Here is a 19,302-nt window from a genome sequence, read left to right on the forward strand (position 1 = left end):
TAATGTGTGCTTCCCAAGTATCATTTCCTGTCACTAAATCATCAATATAAGCATCAGTATCTTTCAAACCCTGAATCACAGAATTAATCATCCTCTGAAAAGTACCTGGAGCATTCTTCATCCCAAATGGAAGAACATTATACTCATATAACCCAGATGGAGTTACAAATGCAGAAATCTCTCTACCTCTGTCCGTTAGTGGAACACACCAATACCCTTTCAATAAATCAATCTTTGTAAGGAACTTTGCTTTTCCAACTTTATCTACACAATCATCTACTCTAGGAATTGGATATGCATCTGTTTTCGTTACAGCATTCACCTTTCTATAGTCCGTACAAAACCTAATACTACCATCAGGTTTTGGCACCATAACACATGGCGAACTCCAATTCGAGTTAGAATGTCTAATAATATCATTCTCTAACATGTATTCAATTTCTTTCTCAGCAAGTTCACATTTTTCCATGTTCATTCTATATGGATGTTGTTTAATAGGTTTGGCATCTCCAACATCTACATCATGTGAAGCTATAGTAGTCCTTCTCGGAACATCTGGAAACAAATCCTTATACTTAAAAATCAATTCCTTCATCTGTTGTTTCTGCTCTAGCTGTAAATGTGCTAATTTCTCATCCATATTTTCCAAAATAGTCGAATTAGGTAACCTAACAGAAACAATGTTAGATTTAGAATGAAAGTCAGATGAATCATCTATCATGTTCCCAGTTAAATCCAACTCATTCTCACTAACCACAACAGTCACAGTATCAGATTGTTTCTCAAAATATGGTTTAATCATATTTATGTGGCAAAGTTGTATTGACCTTCTACGATCTGGAGTTTTTATTACATAATCCACATCATTAACTCTAGACACAATTTCATAAGGTCCATGAAATCTAGCTTGTAAAGGATTTGTCTGCACTGGGAAAAAAACCAACACCTTATCTCCAGGCTTAAACATCCTCATCCTAGCTTCCTTATCATACCAAGTCTTCATTTTCTCCTGAGCCAACTTCAAATTTTCCTTGGCTAAGCTACAAGCTTTATGTAACCTGTCCTTAAATTTCAAAACATAGTCCAACAAATTAGTATGCACTTCCTTACTAATCCACTGTTCCTTCAATAAAGCTAAAGGTCCTCTACCTCTATGTCCAAACACAAGTTCAAATGGACTAAAACCTAAAGATTCCTGTACCAATTCCCTTACTGCAAATAAAAGTAAGTTTATACTCTCATCCCAGTCACTTTCATTCTCCACACAATATGTCCTAATCATATTCTTGAGAGTAGAATGAAACCTCTCCAAGGCACCTTGCGATTCTGGATGGTATGCAGACGAAGTAATTTGCTTAGCTCCCAATTTATAAACTATCTGTTGAAACAATCCAGACATAAAATTACTACCTTGATCAGTTTGTATTTCCTTAGGCAATCCAAAATAAGTAAAGAATTTTATAAGAGCCTTCGTCACAGTTTTAGCTTTTATATTCCTAAGTGGTACTGCCTCTGGAAACCTAGACGAAGTACACATGATAGTCAACAAATACTGATAACCAGTTTTTGTCTTTGGTAATGGACCAACACAATCTACAATAACTTTAGAAAACGGTTCACCAAATGCTGGAATAGGTTGTAATGGAGCTACCGGTGTAACCTGATTTGGTTTACCCACAATTTGACAAGTATGGCACGTCTTACAAAACATCGCCACATCTTTTCTTAAACCAGGCCAGTAAAAATGTTTTAAAACCTTGTCCACAGTTTTCCTTACCCCTTGATGTCCACCTAAAGGCACACTATGAGCTAAAGTCAAAATCTCATTCCGATAAACTTTAGGAACAACTACCTGGTAAACAACATTCCATTCCTCACTTGCAGGAATTGTAGGCGACCTCCACTTCCTCATCAACACTCCTTTTTCCAAATAATATCCTACTGACACCTTCTCAATTTCACTACCTAGTAAAGCTTGTTCCCTTAATTTTACAATCTCAGGATCTCTATTCTGCTCTGCTATCATCTCCTTCCGAGACAAAGATAAATCTTCATAGTCAGACTTACTCCCAGAATCTTGTTCAAACAACAAAGGTAAGAAAGTTTCTGACACATCCTCAAAACTCAAATCCTGAGTTGAACAGTCATGAGTAACAACCTCATTCTGCACATCAATCTTTTTAGCCATAGCTCTAGTCACAACACAAGAAGAATCTGTGTTAGAATTCACCTCTGGTTCCTCTGACTCCATTGTCAAATGCACTTCAGGAAAAACTTGTCCACCTGCCAAGTCATTACCTAACAATAAAGAAATACCCCTCACAGGTAAGCTATGCTGTAATCCTACCTTAACAAATCCTGTAACTAACCCTGACTTTAAATTTACTTCATGTAAACGTACAGGCATAAAATCACTTCCAACACCTCTTATGTAATTTACCTCACCAGTATCACTCTCTTCATTAAACTTCAACACACTATCTAACATCAGTGATTGAGAAGCTCCAGTATCCCTAAGAATCTTTATTGGCACCAGAGTAGATCCTTCTTTCAAGGATACAAACCCTTCAGTTATAAAATGATCATATCCCTTTCTAACTTTGTCAGACTCTAACAAATCCTCATTTGTGTTTACCAAACCCTGTAACTTTACAGGTGCTTCAGTATGTTGAACACAAGCATCTGGAACTGCTTCCTTCTCTTTCTCTTTCAATTTGAAACAGTTAGCTATTACATGGCCAGGCTTCTTACAATAGTTACAAATAAGACCAAACTGTCTTTCCTTCGCAGGTTTTCCTTCCTCCTTACCTCTCTCATTAACCTCTGATTTAATTTCTAATTTACCTGGAGTCTCCATATTATTTTTCCTCTTAAAAATTCTACCCTGAGGAAATTTATTCTTATGGATTAAAACATACTCATCAGCTAATCTAGCACAGTCCTGCAATTTATCAGTATCCCTCTCATTTAAGTAGGTCCTTACTTCAACAGGAATGCTTCTTTTAAATTCCTCCATCAAAATCAGCTCTCTCAATGTATCATAGTCCTCATTTACATTTTTAGAAGAAACCCATCTCTCAAAACACATAGCTTTATCATAGGCAAATTCCACATAAGTCTTTTCCACAGACTTTTTCAAACTCCTGAATCTTTCCCTATACTCTTCTGGGACCAACTCATATGCTTTGAGAATATTTTCTTTCACAATATCATAATCTAATGCTTGCGCAGCAGTTAAAGCTGTGTAAACGTGTCGTGCCTTGCCTTTGATTACACTCTGTAATAACACTGACCATTTATCTTTCGGCCACTCTAACATCCGAGCAATAGTTTCAAAATGTTGAAAATATCTTTCCACTTCTGTTTCACTAAATGGAGGGACCAATTTAATTTCTTGGCTAGCAACAAACGGTTTTTTAGAATCAGCAGACTGTTCTACAGACCTTAATTTCTCCATTGCATATTCAAAATCTCTCTGCTTTTGCTCAGCTTCCAATTTACACCTTTCTAACATCATTTGTTCAATTTGCAACTGCATCTCCAGATTACTTATTGGAAACGATTCTAAAATCGATTCTTCAAAATGACCCGAAGCCACAAAATGTGATGCGATCTTTCTCTGTATTACAGCTTTTGATGTAGTTGGCAAAATCCCTTTAAGATGTAACCGATTAGCAAGTTCAGAGACTTCAGTTTTTTTCGCCTTCGCTAACAAGTCCGCGTCTGGCGAATCCAGAAACTCATCAATATTCATCGTTGCCGAATACCACTCACAAGCCAACCAAACAAAAAGAATCGAGCAATCCCCGTTACCAAAACACCGATTCAAAATTCAAAAAGCTTATTAAACTCAAATAATTCAATTCCGAACGTAGCCCCCATATTTATGTTACGTATTCGGGCAACAATAATATAGATGAGTTAGGCAAGGGGTTTTATAACGAATAACACGTTTATTAAACACTGATAACAAACCCCCTTCAAATGTAAACAAACCCAAACAATGACCCGAAACCAGCTGCTGGCAGCTGAATCAAACAGTTCTTAATAGCGTTGCAGTCCCAAACAGTCTTTAAAGCAGTATTGAAAAGAACTCAGTTCTCTAAAGCGAATTGCCGAAAGAAAACAGTTCAAAGAACGATATGCCGACAGTTCAAAAGCTCACGGTACTTTTAAAAGGAGAGACTTTTTAAAGCGATGTAAATTCTCTTCCACGTCGATGTCCTTCGATTCCCAGCGTCGAACTCCCACGTCGAATTTTATTAAATATAACAACTTAAAGTGACTGACCTTCCTTCCACAATATTCTCAATCTCCCGCTTTTTCCAGCGGAGACTATCGTGAGAATAGTAAACGAAATCCTTCCGAATGAGGATCACACAAGGTCGAAGTCAATCCATCGAAAATCGATTTTTCTTGATCTCCATTTTCCAAACTTCTCTTCACTCTCCATCAGCAAAGAAACCGTTGGCTCTGACCTTTTAAACTTTAGGCATTATATAAAACTTCATTTTTAACTAAACTGCGTCATCACATTAAATCACACAGTAACATGAAGTCATCTTGGCAAATCCAGCCACGAACTGCCCCACCTGACAGGGTGGGTCTCCCTTTTATACCCTGTAGAAAAAAACCTGTCACATGACCTCTACTGGCGGGAAAATGACATCACTCCACCATTACCTCATGTCCAGTATAACTTCAACCCCAGTCACGTGACAAGGGTACCACTGTCACGTGTCACGGGTACGTAACAATAGATAGATAGATACTTTATTCATCCCCATGGGGAAATTCAACTTTTTTTTTCCAATGTCCCATACACTTGTTGTAGCAAAACTAATTACATACAATACTTAACTCATTAAAAAAATATGATATGCATCTAAATCACTATCTCAAAAAGCATTAATAATAGCTTTTAAAAAGTTCTTAAGTCCTGGCGGTTGAATTGTAAAGCCTAATGGCATTGGGGAGTATTGACCTCTTCATCCTGTCTGAGGAGCATTGCATCGATAGTAACCTGTCGCTGAAACTGCTTCTCTGTCTCTGGATGGTGCTATGTAGAGGATGTTCAGAGTTTTCCATAATTGACCGTAGCCTACTCAGCGCCCTTCGCTCAGCTACCGATGTTAAACTCTCCAGTACTTTGCCCACGACAGAGCCCGCCTTCCTTACCAGCTTATTAAGACGTGAGGCGTCCCTCTTCTTAATGCTTCCTCCCCAACACGCCACCACAAAGAAGAGGGCGCTCTCCACAACTGACCTATAGAACATCTTCAGCATCTCACTACAGACATTGAATGACGCCAACCTTCTAAGGAAGTACAGGAAGTGTATATTTGAATGATAAAATGTGATTGTGAGTAGACAATATGAGAAAGTCTAAAATTAAAGTTGGGTATTCTGTGGTGGAATTAAATTTGTATTGGTATGGTGGAGCCTGCTGGAGCATCACAGACCTGTTGTTTTTGTAAGTGTGGTGACTTCTGTGGTGTTGCAATAACAAACTTGCACTCAAAGAACTGACTGTAGACTTCAGCAATTGGAAGTTGGGGAACATACATTGATTCTCATTGAGGGGTCAGCGGTAGAAAGGGTAAGCAGTTTGAAGTTCCTGGATGTCAAGAAGGTGACATCCATCAAGAAGACCCCTTGCCATCCAGGACAGTAGTACAGTGCAAAACCATAAGAAATTACTATAACTTACAATAAGAAATAAAATAAAGAGTGCAAATGAGGGATGAACTTCAGAAATCTGATAAAGAGGAAGAAGCTGTTCCTAAAACATTGAGTATGCACCTTCTTATCTCTTCCCTGATGGTAGTAATGGGAAAAGTGCATATCCTGGATGGTGAGAGTCGCTAATGATGGATGCCACCTTCTTGAAGCACCGCCTTTTGAAGATTTTCTGATGGTGGCGTGGCTTGTGCCTGTCATAGAATTGGTTGAGTCTACAACCTTTTGCAGTCTCTTTCAATCCTGTGTATTGGAGGCTCTGTAGCAGACAGTAATGCAAACAGTTGGATTGCTCTCCAAAGTATATCTGTAGAAATTTGCTAGTCTTCGGGGAAACACCAGACCATCTCAAACTTCTAATGCAGTATAGCTGTTGGTGTGCCACCTTCATGATTGCATTAATACGTTGGGTCTAGGATAGATCTTCTGAGAAGTTGATGCCCAGGAACTAGAAGCTGCTTAGTCTTTCCTCTGCTGCCCTATCAGTGAGGACTGAAGTGCGTTCTCCTGACTTTCCATTCCTGCACAATATTTCCCATAAAACATCGAAAACCCATAGCACAATACTGGCCCTTTGGCCCACAGAGCTGTGCTGAACATGTCCTTACCTTAGAAATTACCTAGGGTTACCTATAGCCCTTTATTTTCCTAAGCTCCATGTACCTTTCCAGGAGTCTCCCAAAAGACCCCATTGTATCTGCCACTGTCATTGGCAGCCCATTCCATTCACTCACCACTCTCTGCATAAAAAAACTTAACCCTGACAACTCCTCTGTACCTACTTCCAAGCACCTTAAAAACTATGCCCTCTTGCCCTGGGAAAAAGCCTCTGACTAACCACACGATTAATGCCTCTCATCTTATACCGCTCTATCAGGTCACCTCTCATCCTCAGCACTACAAAGGTTATTTGAGATAATTTTGAGGAAATTGTTTGTTGAGAGTTCAATTGCTTTTGACCTTGTACTTAAACATTAAGTAATAGCAAGCAAGTGGTCAGTCTTATGCCAATTCTATTTCTGTAATTCAAAGTTCAAAATAAATTTATGATCAAAATACATATACTATATGTCACCCTGAGATTCATTACCTTGCAGGCATTCACAGTAAATACAAAGAAACCCAATAGAAACAATGAAAAACTACACACAACAAAGATGGACAACTAATGTGCAAAATGCAAAAAAAACTAATTATAATAAATATCGAGAACATGAGTTGTAGAGTCCTCAAAGGTAAGTCCATAGATTGTAGAATCATTCAGTGTTGAGGCAAATGAAGTTGAGTGAAGTTTTGCCATCTGGTTTAAGAGCCTGATGGTTAAGAGGTAATAATTGTTCCTGAACTTTGTGGTTTGGGACCTGAGGCTCTGGTACCACCTCCCATGTGGCAGCAGTGAGAAGAGAGTGTGGCCTGGATGGTGGAGGCATATGCAGCATAGAATCAGAAAAATATTTATGTTTCACTTTTTATATTTATTTGACTGTCCTCTGTCAAAATGTCTTTGTATTCCTTGTGTTTCATCAAGTTGGAACATCGAGGGTAATATAGTGGGTCTCTCAAGCAGTTATTTAGCATATCATACAATGAGTAGTTGTATATATTGTTTTAATGACAATAAATACAATTACTCATTGTAGGCATGTCTTAACCAGCGTCCCGTTTAAGTTCATGAACCCTGAAATGTGATCTATTTTTTTCCTTCCTTAACCTGTGCTGTCCAAAATACATTATAATCAGAGAATAATATAGCATGGAAACACACCCTTCCCCCAACCCGCCTACTCAGAACTTTGAATGATACGAGTTGTAATAAACAAGGTATTGGAGTCCTTTTTATGAATTTAGATGGGTTGTATATCTGATCATGTTAAACTTCTTAATGCTTATTCGAGATTGCCTCAACCTTTTGAAAACTGTAATCAGTTTTTTTTTCGTAATTCTAAATGTGATAAGATTTTACTTGAAAGTAAAGAATTAAAGTTTTATAAATTGTGGCTCCATTGTTAGCCTGAACGTACTATTATTTTAAAACTTTTTTTGTCGTACAGACTTAAAATCCTATTACTTTAACTGTTTCTAAAGTTTAAATGCATATTGTAAAATACAAGTGGATATTTATGAGTTACTCCACTTGCAGGTTTTTATCAAATGTTAGCTTTATTTTGTATTTAAAAGGTTTTAGCTTTTTTTTAGCCTGTCTTTATCCTTAGCAAAGAAATACATGGCTGTAGTATATTTGGTATTGTATTGCTGACTTATTTAGAATGGTAGTTACAATCTTGATAACCTGCAATTCATGTCTTTTCACAGCTATCAGGCTAACAATTAGTGGGTAGCAATGGAAGACTATGAGGAGTTCTGCAAGAGGCATTTAGCCAGGATTCAATCAGAAATGATAAAACATGAAATTTCACAATCAGTCTACCAGAAGAACAACTCTGTTATTCATTTTCATGGAATACCTGTACTTTCTCCTTTGGTAAGCTGATCTTCATTTACTCTTTGGGTAAAAAATTAGATATCATGGATTATATAATGCGAACAATTAACTAATTATTTTCAATTTTACTCACACTATTAATTGCTTGATCTAGGCATGTAATTAGGGAATATAACATGTTCCTTACTACCATTGTTGCGTGACGCAGGCTTCAGAGGACAGGTGATCTACTGCTCCTAATTAGTTGCCACTTCTGTTTTTGGTAATGATGGCACTGATGAATCTAAACTTGATGGAGCTTGTAATGCTGAAAGAAAAGATCCTTCCTGTAACTGGACATCTGATGAATGAAGCTTAAGGATTTTAATGGACATGTAATGGGTGGGAGGCAAGATAGCGTGGAAGTTAGCACAACACCATTATAGCATGGGGTGTCAGAGTTTACGGTTCAATTCTGGTGTCCTCTGTAAGGAATTTGTATGTACTCCCCGTGGAATGCATGGGTTTCCCCAGGCCATCAGTTTCCTCCCACAGCCCGAAGACATAAATTTACAGGTCATTGTAAATTGCCCTGTGATTAGGCTAGGATTAAATTGGTGTTGTTTAGGGCTGCTGGAGTGATATAACTCAAAAAATCAGAAGGGCCAACTCCGCACTATACTGTTAAATAAAATCAAAAATGAATAAATTTGGACAAGCTTCTACCTGATAAAAATTCCTTATAACAAAACACGTCATGAGCTCTTGTAATTTTCCATCACGTGGCCACAATCTCTGTTGGGATCATTATATTTGAAAATGGTTATTGCTTTTTCAATGTAGTAGACTGCATCAAATCACTTTACGATGAACTGACCTTGTGGTAGTGATGTCTTGCCAAAGACTTCTTGCAATGGTTCCAACAAATCAGTATTTCTGACGTACAAAATTGCTGGATGAACTCAGCAGGTCGGGCAGCATCTGTTGAAAGAAGCAGTCAACGAAATGTTTCAACAGATGCTGCCTGACCTGCAGAGTTCATCCAGCTTTTTTGTATGTCTTGATTTGACCACAGCATCTGCAGTGTACTTTGTGTTCAGTATTTCTGAATTCTTTGTCCAGTAACTTTGCCAAGTTATCCTATTGGTTTCATCAAATTCAACTTCATTTAAGGATTTGAAAATCTTCAGAGTGACATTTATAAACTCAGAATTATGTACATATTCTGTCCACAATTTCTTGGTTTATTGTTTATTACTGCTTGGGTACTATAAATCCAAAAGAGACTGATGTAGACCATAGATATCTTAATATGGTGATAGTAGAGCCAGAGAGCAACCTGAATGTTGTTGGTCTTGTTCTTGGGCATCAGTGATGAGCAATTCTCTTTGCCTAATATCAGCCTATTATTTGTTGGGGAGAATACCATGGAAAAGATGTTATTCAAGAGTTTTTTGGTAGACTCTACATTAATGAAGGATTGGTCTTAGAGTATCTCTTTTTAGAGCCTTGAGTTCTTGGATTAAAGGAGGCTTGAGCTTGTATTCCTTCTTGGCATACCTCCATGAACAGCAGGAAAACACTCTTTGGCTGCCTTTCATGCATGGAGTTGTTTTACAACCTCTCTAGATGAACATTCATTCAGATGTACTCATGCATCTTTGATTTGGAAAATTTCTCTGCTATCAAAGCATTCATATTCTATGGCTTCTCACAAAGATGATTGTTATGCAGGTTCATGTGTTTCTTGAAATGTTCAAAACATCTGTGGCTGGCTTTGAATATATGGGCATTTTCAGAAGATTTTCCTTTACTGCTCTCCAATCTTTTGTTTTTTTTTCAAATTTTGGTATAACAATCTCAGTCTTGTCCTGTTCATCATCAGGGATGCGTGCCATCAATTCTAATTTTCTCACTACATGCTTAACTCTTTTTTCCCCCCTTTCTGTTGTAACATTTCTCCTCTTTCAAAATGTGATACATTTTCAAGATTAGTATCCTGTTGCAATTAATGGAGGCGAATTTCCAATAAGCAATTGTGGTCTTGCAGCTAATGCAGCTGCTTTGTAGCTTTAATGTCCTGGGGCTTGATACTGATGTCTGGTCTTATTTGTGTTCCAATTTCTTCCCACATCTCATGTTAGTAGGTTAATTAGCTATTGTAAGTTAGCACTATATATGTGGCTAATGAGATTTAAAGTACATTTATTATCAAAGTATGTACAGAGAATACAACTCTGAGATTTTGTCTTTCCGCAGACTGCCACGAAGCAAAGAAACACCATGGGGCTCATTCAAGAAAACATCAAACATTTGATATGCAAACAAAGAAAAGCAAATTGCACAAATGGCTAAAAGCAAATGAACATCAAGCCAGTAGTATTCAAGTTAATACAGTTCAGTGCTGTACCGCTACCCAATGCAGGCCACAGGCCCAATCTTTGCCGAAGCTCACCAGTCCGCATTGATCACCCCAAACAAACCGCTCAAAAACAGCAAAAAAAGCGTAACCAGAATTCAGAAACACATGCAACAGGAACCTCAAAGTTCTTCAAATTGTGTCCACAGCCTCACTGATTATATAGCTGAGAAGAGTTTACAAAGAAGTAGGTGGGCATAATAGAATTGCTCTGAGAGTTGACTTTAGATGAATGGCGAAGAAAAAGAATTTCAGGATGTATATTGTATACATTTCTCTGACAAGTGTACCTATTGAAACCTATTTCATAAGAAAAATATGAAAAATTGTGCCAGGTTAATTGTGCCTATAGGCCCCAGTTTGCTTCAATAGGTACTTGTGTCAATGATAAACAGCAGCCTATTTCGGAGCAGCAATCAAGTGGATAGCAACCTTTTTTGACACATTTGTGTCTGAGATTTGAATTTTTATTGCTATTATTGATATAATCCCTCTTCCTGGCTCCTAACATTAAGGATTGCTCATTATAGCAGAATTTTTAAAAAAAAGTCAAGGATATGTACCTAAAAGAATCAATTGTGTTATAGCAAAAGTAATTGAGCAATGGGTGGCCTTCAGAGTGGGGATGTTTCTGTTGCCATTTATATTTGTTCCTATGGAGAGAAAATAAATCAGGAGTTTAGGATGGCCAAAAGAGTAAAGTAGAACAGAAGAGCATGTGACAGATGCTATGTTATTATGAGAAATGAGAGCAAGGCTGATTATGTGGGAAGAAAGGAGGCGAAAGGCAGTTGTATTTCCAATCATAACTGTTATAAGCTGGAGATGAGTGTTTGAGTGATTGAAGAATGAACCAAAATATCCTGGAAGGAACTTCTGTATAATGCTGAAAATTTTGGAAAAGGCTTGATTGTTTGGAGTTAGCAAAAAATGATCCACTGAACCTGGCACTCATAGAGTGCAAGGTTATAGTCCTGTGTAGGAGGGAAGGAGTCTGCAGAAATTTCATTTGTATCAGATCAAGTTAGTGAGGCTAGGTGACAAGTTCTGGCAATAGATCCAGTTTGATCCAACCCTGTACATTTTGACCAAATTGCAGCGCCACTGTATTTGTTTACTCTAGTGGATAAAATGCATTGAAATCCAAAACATCACATGTACTCTAAAAAGCTGTTTTTATTTGTCATTGGATTACTTTGTAAGTATGGCGTCCTTTAAATCAGTAAAAGCCTTTTGCATAATAGTTAATCATAAGCTTTTGAAAAACTCGTCAGCTGCCTGGATTAAGCTGGTTATTTGATCACCTTCTCCAAGCTTCAAGTTACTCATCACTAAACAAATGGACCGAATAAGTTGTCATCACAATAGACGGAGTTACTTGTTCTGATATAGTAAGCCTGGGGTTTGAAAATACTTTACTACAGTGAGGTCAGTTATGTTGAAAACTTCTAAAACATCAGACTGAATGAAGCTAATTTTCTCTTTTTGTAGATGAAGACTGAAAGAAAACTGGAAATGCAGCAGTACAGAGAAAAGGCTATGGAGTTGGAGCTAGGTCGGTACAAAGCAAGAAAAAGTGCTTTACTTACCCGTGTGGAAGAAATTATTGAAAATATACAGGTTAGCTACTTTATTACTTTTGCTTATGATAAAGAATTTTAAATTACATTTAGAATGCCTGAGCAAAATCAAGAGGTTACAGGAGGTTATATAATTTCCTGCATTGTCATTCTGGCACTTCAAAGTAGTTGACTATTGTAATTCTGATCTAACACTTATTATATTCTGTGCAAATAAATGATTAGTATCATTCATGTACTATGTTGCATGGTAGCCATGATAACTGCCACATATTAAAATAAGAATGCAGAGAGTGAAAGCAATTTTACCTTTGAGCAATTGGTTTAAACTGCTATTGATTGCATAATGTAAGTTTCATTGTCCTGTTGGGACAGCTCGTTTTTTGAATAAGTTGTTGGCTTCCTATTGGATCCAAAATATGGTGGGCAATTTTTTTGGAGTTCTGTTGCCTCGCCCATTAATGATTAAGCAATGTAGATTATTTCATCATTTAGCTTATAGTAGTACATAATTTACTACTGGTTTTTGTTAGTTTTCAAATAGTTTATGCAAAGTAATTGAAGCTGTTCCCCCAGTGCAGTATTATAAATTAGACACAGTACAAAAAATGAATACCTCACTAAACTGGAGTTGAGGACAATAACTTGCAGCAGTGAATAAATTCAATGAACATTATGTATTTTTCTCATAATACATTAATATTTTTATATATTCAGTCTGCAACTCAGATTACTGGGACCTATAACAATAATTGTATATTCTGACTATTGTGCTTTAAAAGGTGAGGTTTTCTGCAATTTTTGTAATTTCTAAACTCGCATGACAACTATGAAATATTTATATAGAGGTGGTAGTTATGGGACCACAATGAAATCACCAGTTGAATCTCAACATGATTTTAATGTGAAAATGCTTCTTAAAAACTTAGCTCTTTGACTTGTCATCATGCCCCAGAGGCTGATTATGGTCTTGTGAGGTGTTAAAGGAGCTTTATAAATGGCAAGTTGTCATAAATTTCAAAATGAAGATCAAGATTTGGCTTTCTATAGGAGAAAATGGATAGAATTGATTAACTTAGCTGTTAATTGGTAAATAATTCAATAGTAAGCTTCAAATGTATACTTTTTGAGGCCTCTACTCTCCTGGACTATCCACAATTGATAGGTAACCTTAAAAGTGAGCCAAGAAATTCCTTGTTAGGGTGAGAAAAAAATGTGCATTCAATTAGCAAAGTGTAGAACCCTTCTTCATTTTGTTCAAGCTCTCTATCAATAAAATTGAGGCCCTAGACATGCAACTCAATTCAAAGATAGTTTTCAATCATAAATTTCACTTGTAACCTCTGCCCTCGTCTTTCAAATGTGGTGCAGATTGTGGAGGTGGGAGGTGCTGATGGAGAAACATTGGTGATTTTTAGATACTATTTTGTAAGTAATATACACTACAGCCCCTGATTCAGGGAGGGAAATTATTGGGCTTGTAAATGAAATGTCGATCAAGGAAAGTGTTTATTCTAGATTGCATCAAGCTACTGGAGCTTTGGGGTGGCACTCATCCAGAAAATGGGAGAGTATTTAATCATGCAATTGTATCTTTGGTTGGGAGGCACTGGGAAGTAAGAACAAGAGTCTTACTTATCTAGTTTATCCATTTGAATTTCTAGTCATTGCTGATAATTGAGATGTTTTTTGAGGCAGGGATGATGGTAGTGAAGTTGTTTGTGTCAGTATGATGATTAGATTACATTGTTCTCAGTGGTGATTGTTAGATACTTGTGTCTTGAATGATATTTGCATTGAATCTGCTCAGCTTCATGATCCTAGTTTTGTCTCTCATAGATGTGGATTTATTCACAATCCATTATCTGAGGAACTGCTAGTACAGCTGTTCAGTTTGGAAGCATCACTGAATAATCCTATTTTATGCATGATAGGTAGAAGGTCATTCATTAGGCACTTAAAAGATGATCGTGGAAAAGAATCTGTCTGAGGAAATCCATGGAGCAATGTTATGACTGAGGTATCCCAAGATCGCTAGTAACCACAATCATCTTTCTTCATGCCACTAGCTGTTTGAGTGTTTTCCCTGATTTCCATTTTCTCAAGTTCCATTAGTACTCCTTCTGCCATGTTCACTCAAATGTTGATTTCAATAGCAGTCATTGTCACTTTGCTTTTAGAGTTATTTTGTATTCATACTGGGATCAAGTTTGAAATTGGATTTATACAGTACTGTACAAACACATATATAGCCAGGCTGCCTAAGACTTTTGCACGGTACTGTATTACTGCTGCCACAAAAAAAATTGCATGAGTGAGTGATGATAAATCTGATCTTGATATGAGTCCCTGTTGTGTACTGAGAGTGGGAAGGGGGCAGGGAGAGAGGAATAATGGTTGGGGAAACAGGGGAAGGGAGTGGGAAGCACCAGAGAGACATTCTGTGATAGTCAATAAATCAATTGTTTGGAATCAAATGACCTTGCTTGGTGTCTTAGGGACAGGTGTGTCTGCACCTGTTCCTCTATTTTCCCCCCACCCCTGGCACTCCTTCTCTGCTACCTGTTCTCCTCTGGTGCTCAACCCTCTTCATTCCCAACCTCCTTTGCTCCTGCCAAATACAGTACTGTGAAAAAGTCTTTGTGTGTGTGTGTGTGTGTGTGTACCTGTGACAGCACTGTATTTTGTTGGTGTTTGAGCAAACAAAATACAAACATCTCAAAATTTAGTGCAAGCATAACATTAGTGTATTTTGCTTGAATATAGTGCAGGTAATTTTCACCTTTAGGTCCAGGATATGGATCTAGTGTAGGCAAATGGATTAGTAAAGAAGAACAAATATTGATTGGCATTGCCAGAATGAACCCATTTCTGTGCTATACAACTCTGACTATGATTTTAAGCAGCAAATAATTTTACTATGTAGGTTCAGCTAACGTCAAGTGGACAAATCTTGAGTTTCCAATTAAGATGGTGTTTAGTTCTGCTTTGGTTACAAGCACCAGTGTACCATGACCGTAAAATGAATTGATGTTATTTGCCTTGCTTCCAAACCCATGCCATCTTCCACTAAAGACGATAAAGGCTGTAGGTATATGTGGACACCATCACCTGCATAGGTTGCACACTGTCCTGATTTAAAAATACATTTCAGTTTTTCATTGCTGCAACGTCCAAATCGTAGAACTTCCTACCCAAAGTACTGAGAGTGATGGCTTTTACTACTACTTTCTGCAAAGCAGTGGGGGATGGTCTATAAATACTGGCTTTGCCATCAATGCCCAGATCCAAAAAACCAGAATTTTAAAACAAAATTATGTAATCCTAGTTCTTGAGTTGTTGGAGTTGTCACTAATATTTTATTTAACACAGAAACAGTGTAATAAAACAAAATATATTTCCCTAAGAACTCAGATTGGCACTTGGTCTTCACTAGAAGCATGTAATGGTTATTCCTAAATATACTGTTATTGACGAGTAGATTTATAACTAGAGAAATTGAATTATCCTAACACTGGTTCTTTCACCATGTTTTTTTTTAAAGCTACATTATCTGGATGACCAATTTAGTTGACGGTGCTATTACTTGAGTTATTCTTGATAATAACATTTAAAATCCCCCATCTAGAGTAAATCATGTATGTTGATGGAATTCTTCAGTATTTCTGTGAGCTTTTCATTGTGGAAGATTTACTGATTCATTGGGTGAAGGAGGGCAGTCGATGTTAATCATGCGATGCTACGGTGTTTGGATTTGGTATTGAAGCCATTTCTCTTGCCCATACCTACTTCCAATGAGCACAATGAGCACAATATCTTTGCACTATCCTGCTACTATGATTAGAGAATCCCAAGGTCAACAAGTAGATGGTATTAAATTGAAGAAAAGTAATGTCGGTATTAGAAATTGGTTAGCAGGCCAGAGGATTAATAAAATAAAAACTACAAAAACAAAGGGAGAAAGTGGATTGAGAGTAAACATCCTTTTTATATACAAAATTAAGATAAGTTCCTTTGAAAATGAAACTGTGCTGTTGATGATAGAAATTAAGCCAAAGATAGAGATTTTGAACAAATATTTTCTATCTATCTTGATAGCACAGAACAATAAAAGCATCCCAGTATGTATAGAACACCTCAGAACAAAAGGAACTTGATTATCAATAGTTAAAAGGTAATAGCCAAACTAATGGATCTTAAGGCTGCTGCTGTCAAAATTTGGTGACTGCTATCTTGGGGTCTTAAAGCACTCTAGGTGCTCTGGAATAGTCCCAGTGGTTTGGAAGATAGCAAATGTAATGCTGTACTCAAGAGGGAAGCAGGCCAAACAGGAGGCTGGTGGCAGGTTAGCCTTACTTTTCAAAGTTATCTAGGCTTTTAGGGGTATCATGTCCAACATTTTTGCCTATATGCACTATTCTATTTCCCTGCATCAGGACTGTTTCCTTCTATGCCTTTTATTATTTAAATGTTATTCTAAGTTTAGAAATTCAAAGCTCAAAGTACAAAGTAAATTTATTACCAAAGTACACATATATCACCATATACAACCCTGAGATATATTTTCTTGTGGGTGTACTCAATAAATCCAATAACCATAATAGAATCAATGAAAGACCACACCAACAGGTGGACAACCAGTGTGCAAAAGGCAACAAACTGTGCAAATACAAAAAGAAATAATAATAATAAATAAGCAATAAGTATCAAGAAAATGAGATGAAGAGTCCTTGAAAGTGAACCCATAGTTTGTGGGTACAGTTCAGTGATGGGGCAAATGAAGGTGAGTGAACTTAAAAGTGCTGCTGGAACATAGTATTTGTATTTGATTTTATCACTTTCTTAGGCAGCTTTTTTTCCAGATATATACCACTCTCGAAATTGCTGAAGACGACTTTTAAAGGTGTAATGTCAGGATCTTTGAATATCATGATACATTCTAGTAGAATCAGCATTGTTTTATTAATAGGAAGTTGAGTATGCCAAATAAGGTTTTTGGAGGATGTAACATGTAGGTTGGATAAAGGAAGTGGTGAATGTAGATTTCCAGAAGGCATTCAATAAGGTGCTGTAAGCTAGGAACTCGTAATGTTGGTACGAGGGTGGGTGGATAACTAGGCCACTTGCAGCACAGCAAGTTGTTATTACTGGTGAGTCACAGTGTTAATTTCTAGGGCCTTGTCCATATAATTACTTGTAGGAAGGGATAGTGGTTTTGCAGCCAAACTTATTCACAGCAGAAAATGGGAATGTGTGGTATTTGCAGAACAGTCATTGCAGTATGTTAAATGGAAGGTCAAAAAAATTTGATAGCTATAGGGAAAATGAGACCCGAGAGGCTAAATGGCTGACTCCTGCTCCTATTTGTTATGTTAAGTTAGGTCTAGGGATACTGATGATGGGTCTGGGACTTTGAGAATATGGCTAGCTGTTGTTTGTCTAGTTTGTGAGAACGTGTTCATAAATCTTGGAATAAAACCAAGACAAGATTTGCAGGACTGATTGAGCTGATGATTATTTGTCACTTTATAATTGGATCCCTAGGTTGAAGCTGTAGTAGAGACACAAGATTGCATATTCTGAAATCCAGAGCAAAAAACAAACAAGCTGCTGGAGGAACTCAGTTGGTCAGCGCCAGCATTTATAGAGGGAACAGTTATGTTTCAGGTTGAGACTATTCATCTGGTTGAAAGAGTTGAGGGGAGATGGCGAGTATCAGGAGATAAAGGGGAAAGTGGGGCAAGTTCTGACGAGCAATGTGTGGATTCACATGAGGAGGGCTAGATGGGCAGATGGAGTTCGGTGAGGGACAGAAGGGTTTTGATAGCGATAGAAGCATCAAAGAGCCCTACATTGGTAAGGCCAACCACAGACAAAGGGACCACTTTGCTGACCACCTGCATTCTACCTGTTAAGGCCATTTGGTTGCAAGCCATTTTAATTCCCCATACAATTTTCATGCCCTCTTGTCTGACCTCTGCCCCCTCCATTGACATAGTGAAGCTAAACTCAAACTAGAAAAACAATGCTTAATATTCTGCCTGGTTGATAGAACCCTACAGCATGAACCTTTAAATTCTCCTTTTGCAGGTAGCCTGTCCTCTCTGTTTCTTTCCCTCTCCTTATTTCCAGGCCCATCCTCCTTTCCAAGCCACTCAGGGACCATCTCCTAGTTTCTTTCCACTCATATACCTACCTGTGTCAATTGTCATACACTCCTTCCAATGGGTTCCCTCCCCTATTATTCCCATAGTTTTCTTTCACCTTTTTTAAGCAGCTTCCTTAATTTGTAGCCCTTTGTCTCCACCATCACTTCCTAGCCCTGTCCTTGCCTCCTCAACTGACCTCTGCCATTCAAACCCTCTTCACCTAGATCCACAAATTGCTCTTGTCCCATCCTGCCCTTCAGCTGTTTAACTGGTTACCTATTATATTATCCCTCTATTCTTTCCATCTATGTGAAGAGTCTTGACCAAATTATCTGTTTTGCATTACAGATACTGCCTGCCTTTTGAGTTCCTACTCTTTGAAGTTTCAGTGCGTTGCTGTATTTACAAAGGCATATTCTGTTGTGGAATTAGAATTGGATGTATGTCAATAACAGTTAATAGTTGATGTGTTAGCTTCCCATTATATTAATTCAGAAATTGATCTTTCATGACAACTCTTAGTGTACAGATGTTTCCATTGTTGCCACTTATGTACCACAACAGAACTTGGTATATTCAGGTAATCATTTAGCTTTTGCCTTGTAACCACAACCATATTACCAAAGATTTTCATCATAAACATTGTCACTGTGTCTTTAAAAAAAATTACTCACTGTTTACAGTGGTAACTCAAGATGCAATGTTGGAAGCTGGTAGAAAGGCCTGAATATCACTACTAAGTTAGTTGCATTGTATTGTTGTGTTTACAATGGTACACTTGGATACCAAAAGCAAAACATTGCGTAATGTGATTTTATTAGGTTACAGTACCATTGGTTACCAATAAACATTCAAGTGTTACGCTTCACTTCTAATGGACCTCCAGAACATAGAGCTGATGCTTTTCGTATCATTTCACATTATTTTAATATAACATTTTTGGAAGGCCAATACTTCAATTTCTTAATTATTAAATGTTATTCAAAGTACTGA

The 19,302-nt window shown here is 37.4% G+C and overlaps 1 protein-coding gene across 7 annotated transcripts in view; it reads left to right on the forward strand.

Annotated features, from left to right (window-relative positions):
• LOC140735455 (centriolar coiled-coil protein of 110 kDa-like) overlaps positions 1–19,302 on the forward strand; it is a 58,937-nt gene that overhangs the window by 7,605 nt on the left and 32,030 nt on the right. For 4 of the 7 annotated variants that reach the window (XM_073060546.1, XM_073060552.1, XM_073060548.1 and 1 more), the window contains exons 2-4: positions 6,837–6,974; positions 8,053–8,221; positions 12,072–12,200. In XM_073060546.1, the coding sequence (XP_072916647.1) occupies positions 8,081–8,221; positions 12,072–12,200 (270 nt within the window). In that variant the 5' untranslated portion in view covers positions 6,837–6,974; positions 8,053–8,080. Of the gene's footprint in view, positions 1–6,836; positions 6,975–8,052; positions 8,222–11,728; positions 11,972–12,071; positions 12,201–19,302 lie in introns of those variants that run through there. The other 3 variants (XM_073060551.1, XM_073060547.1, XM_073060553.1) reach the window with 2 other exon arrangements.

The sequence above is a fragment of the Hemitrygon akajei genome, chromosome 11 (assembly GCF_048418815.1).
Source record: "Hemitrygon akajei chromosome 11, sHemAka1.3, whole genome shotgun sequence".
Classification (NCBI taxonomy): Eukaryota; Metazoa; Chordata; class Chondrichthyes; order Myliobatiformes; family Dasyatidae; genus Hemitrygon; species Hemitrygon akajei.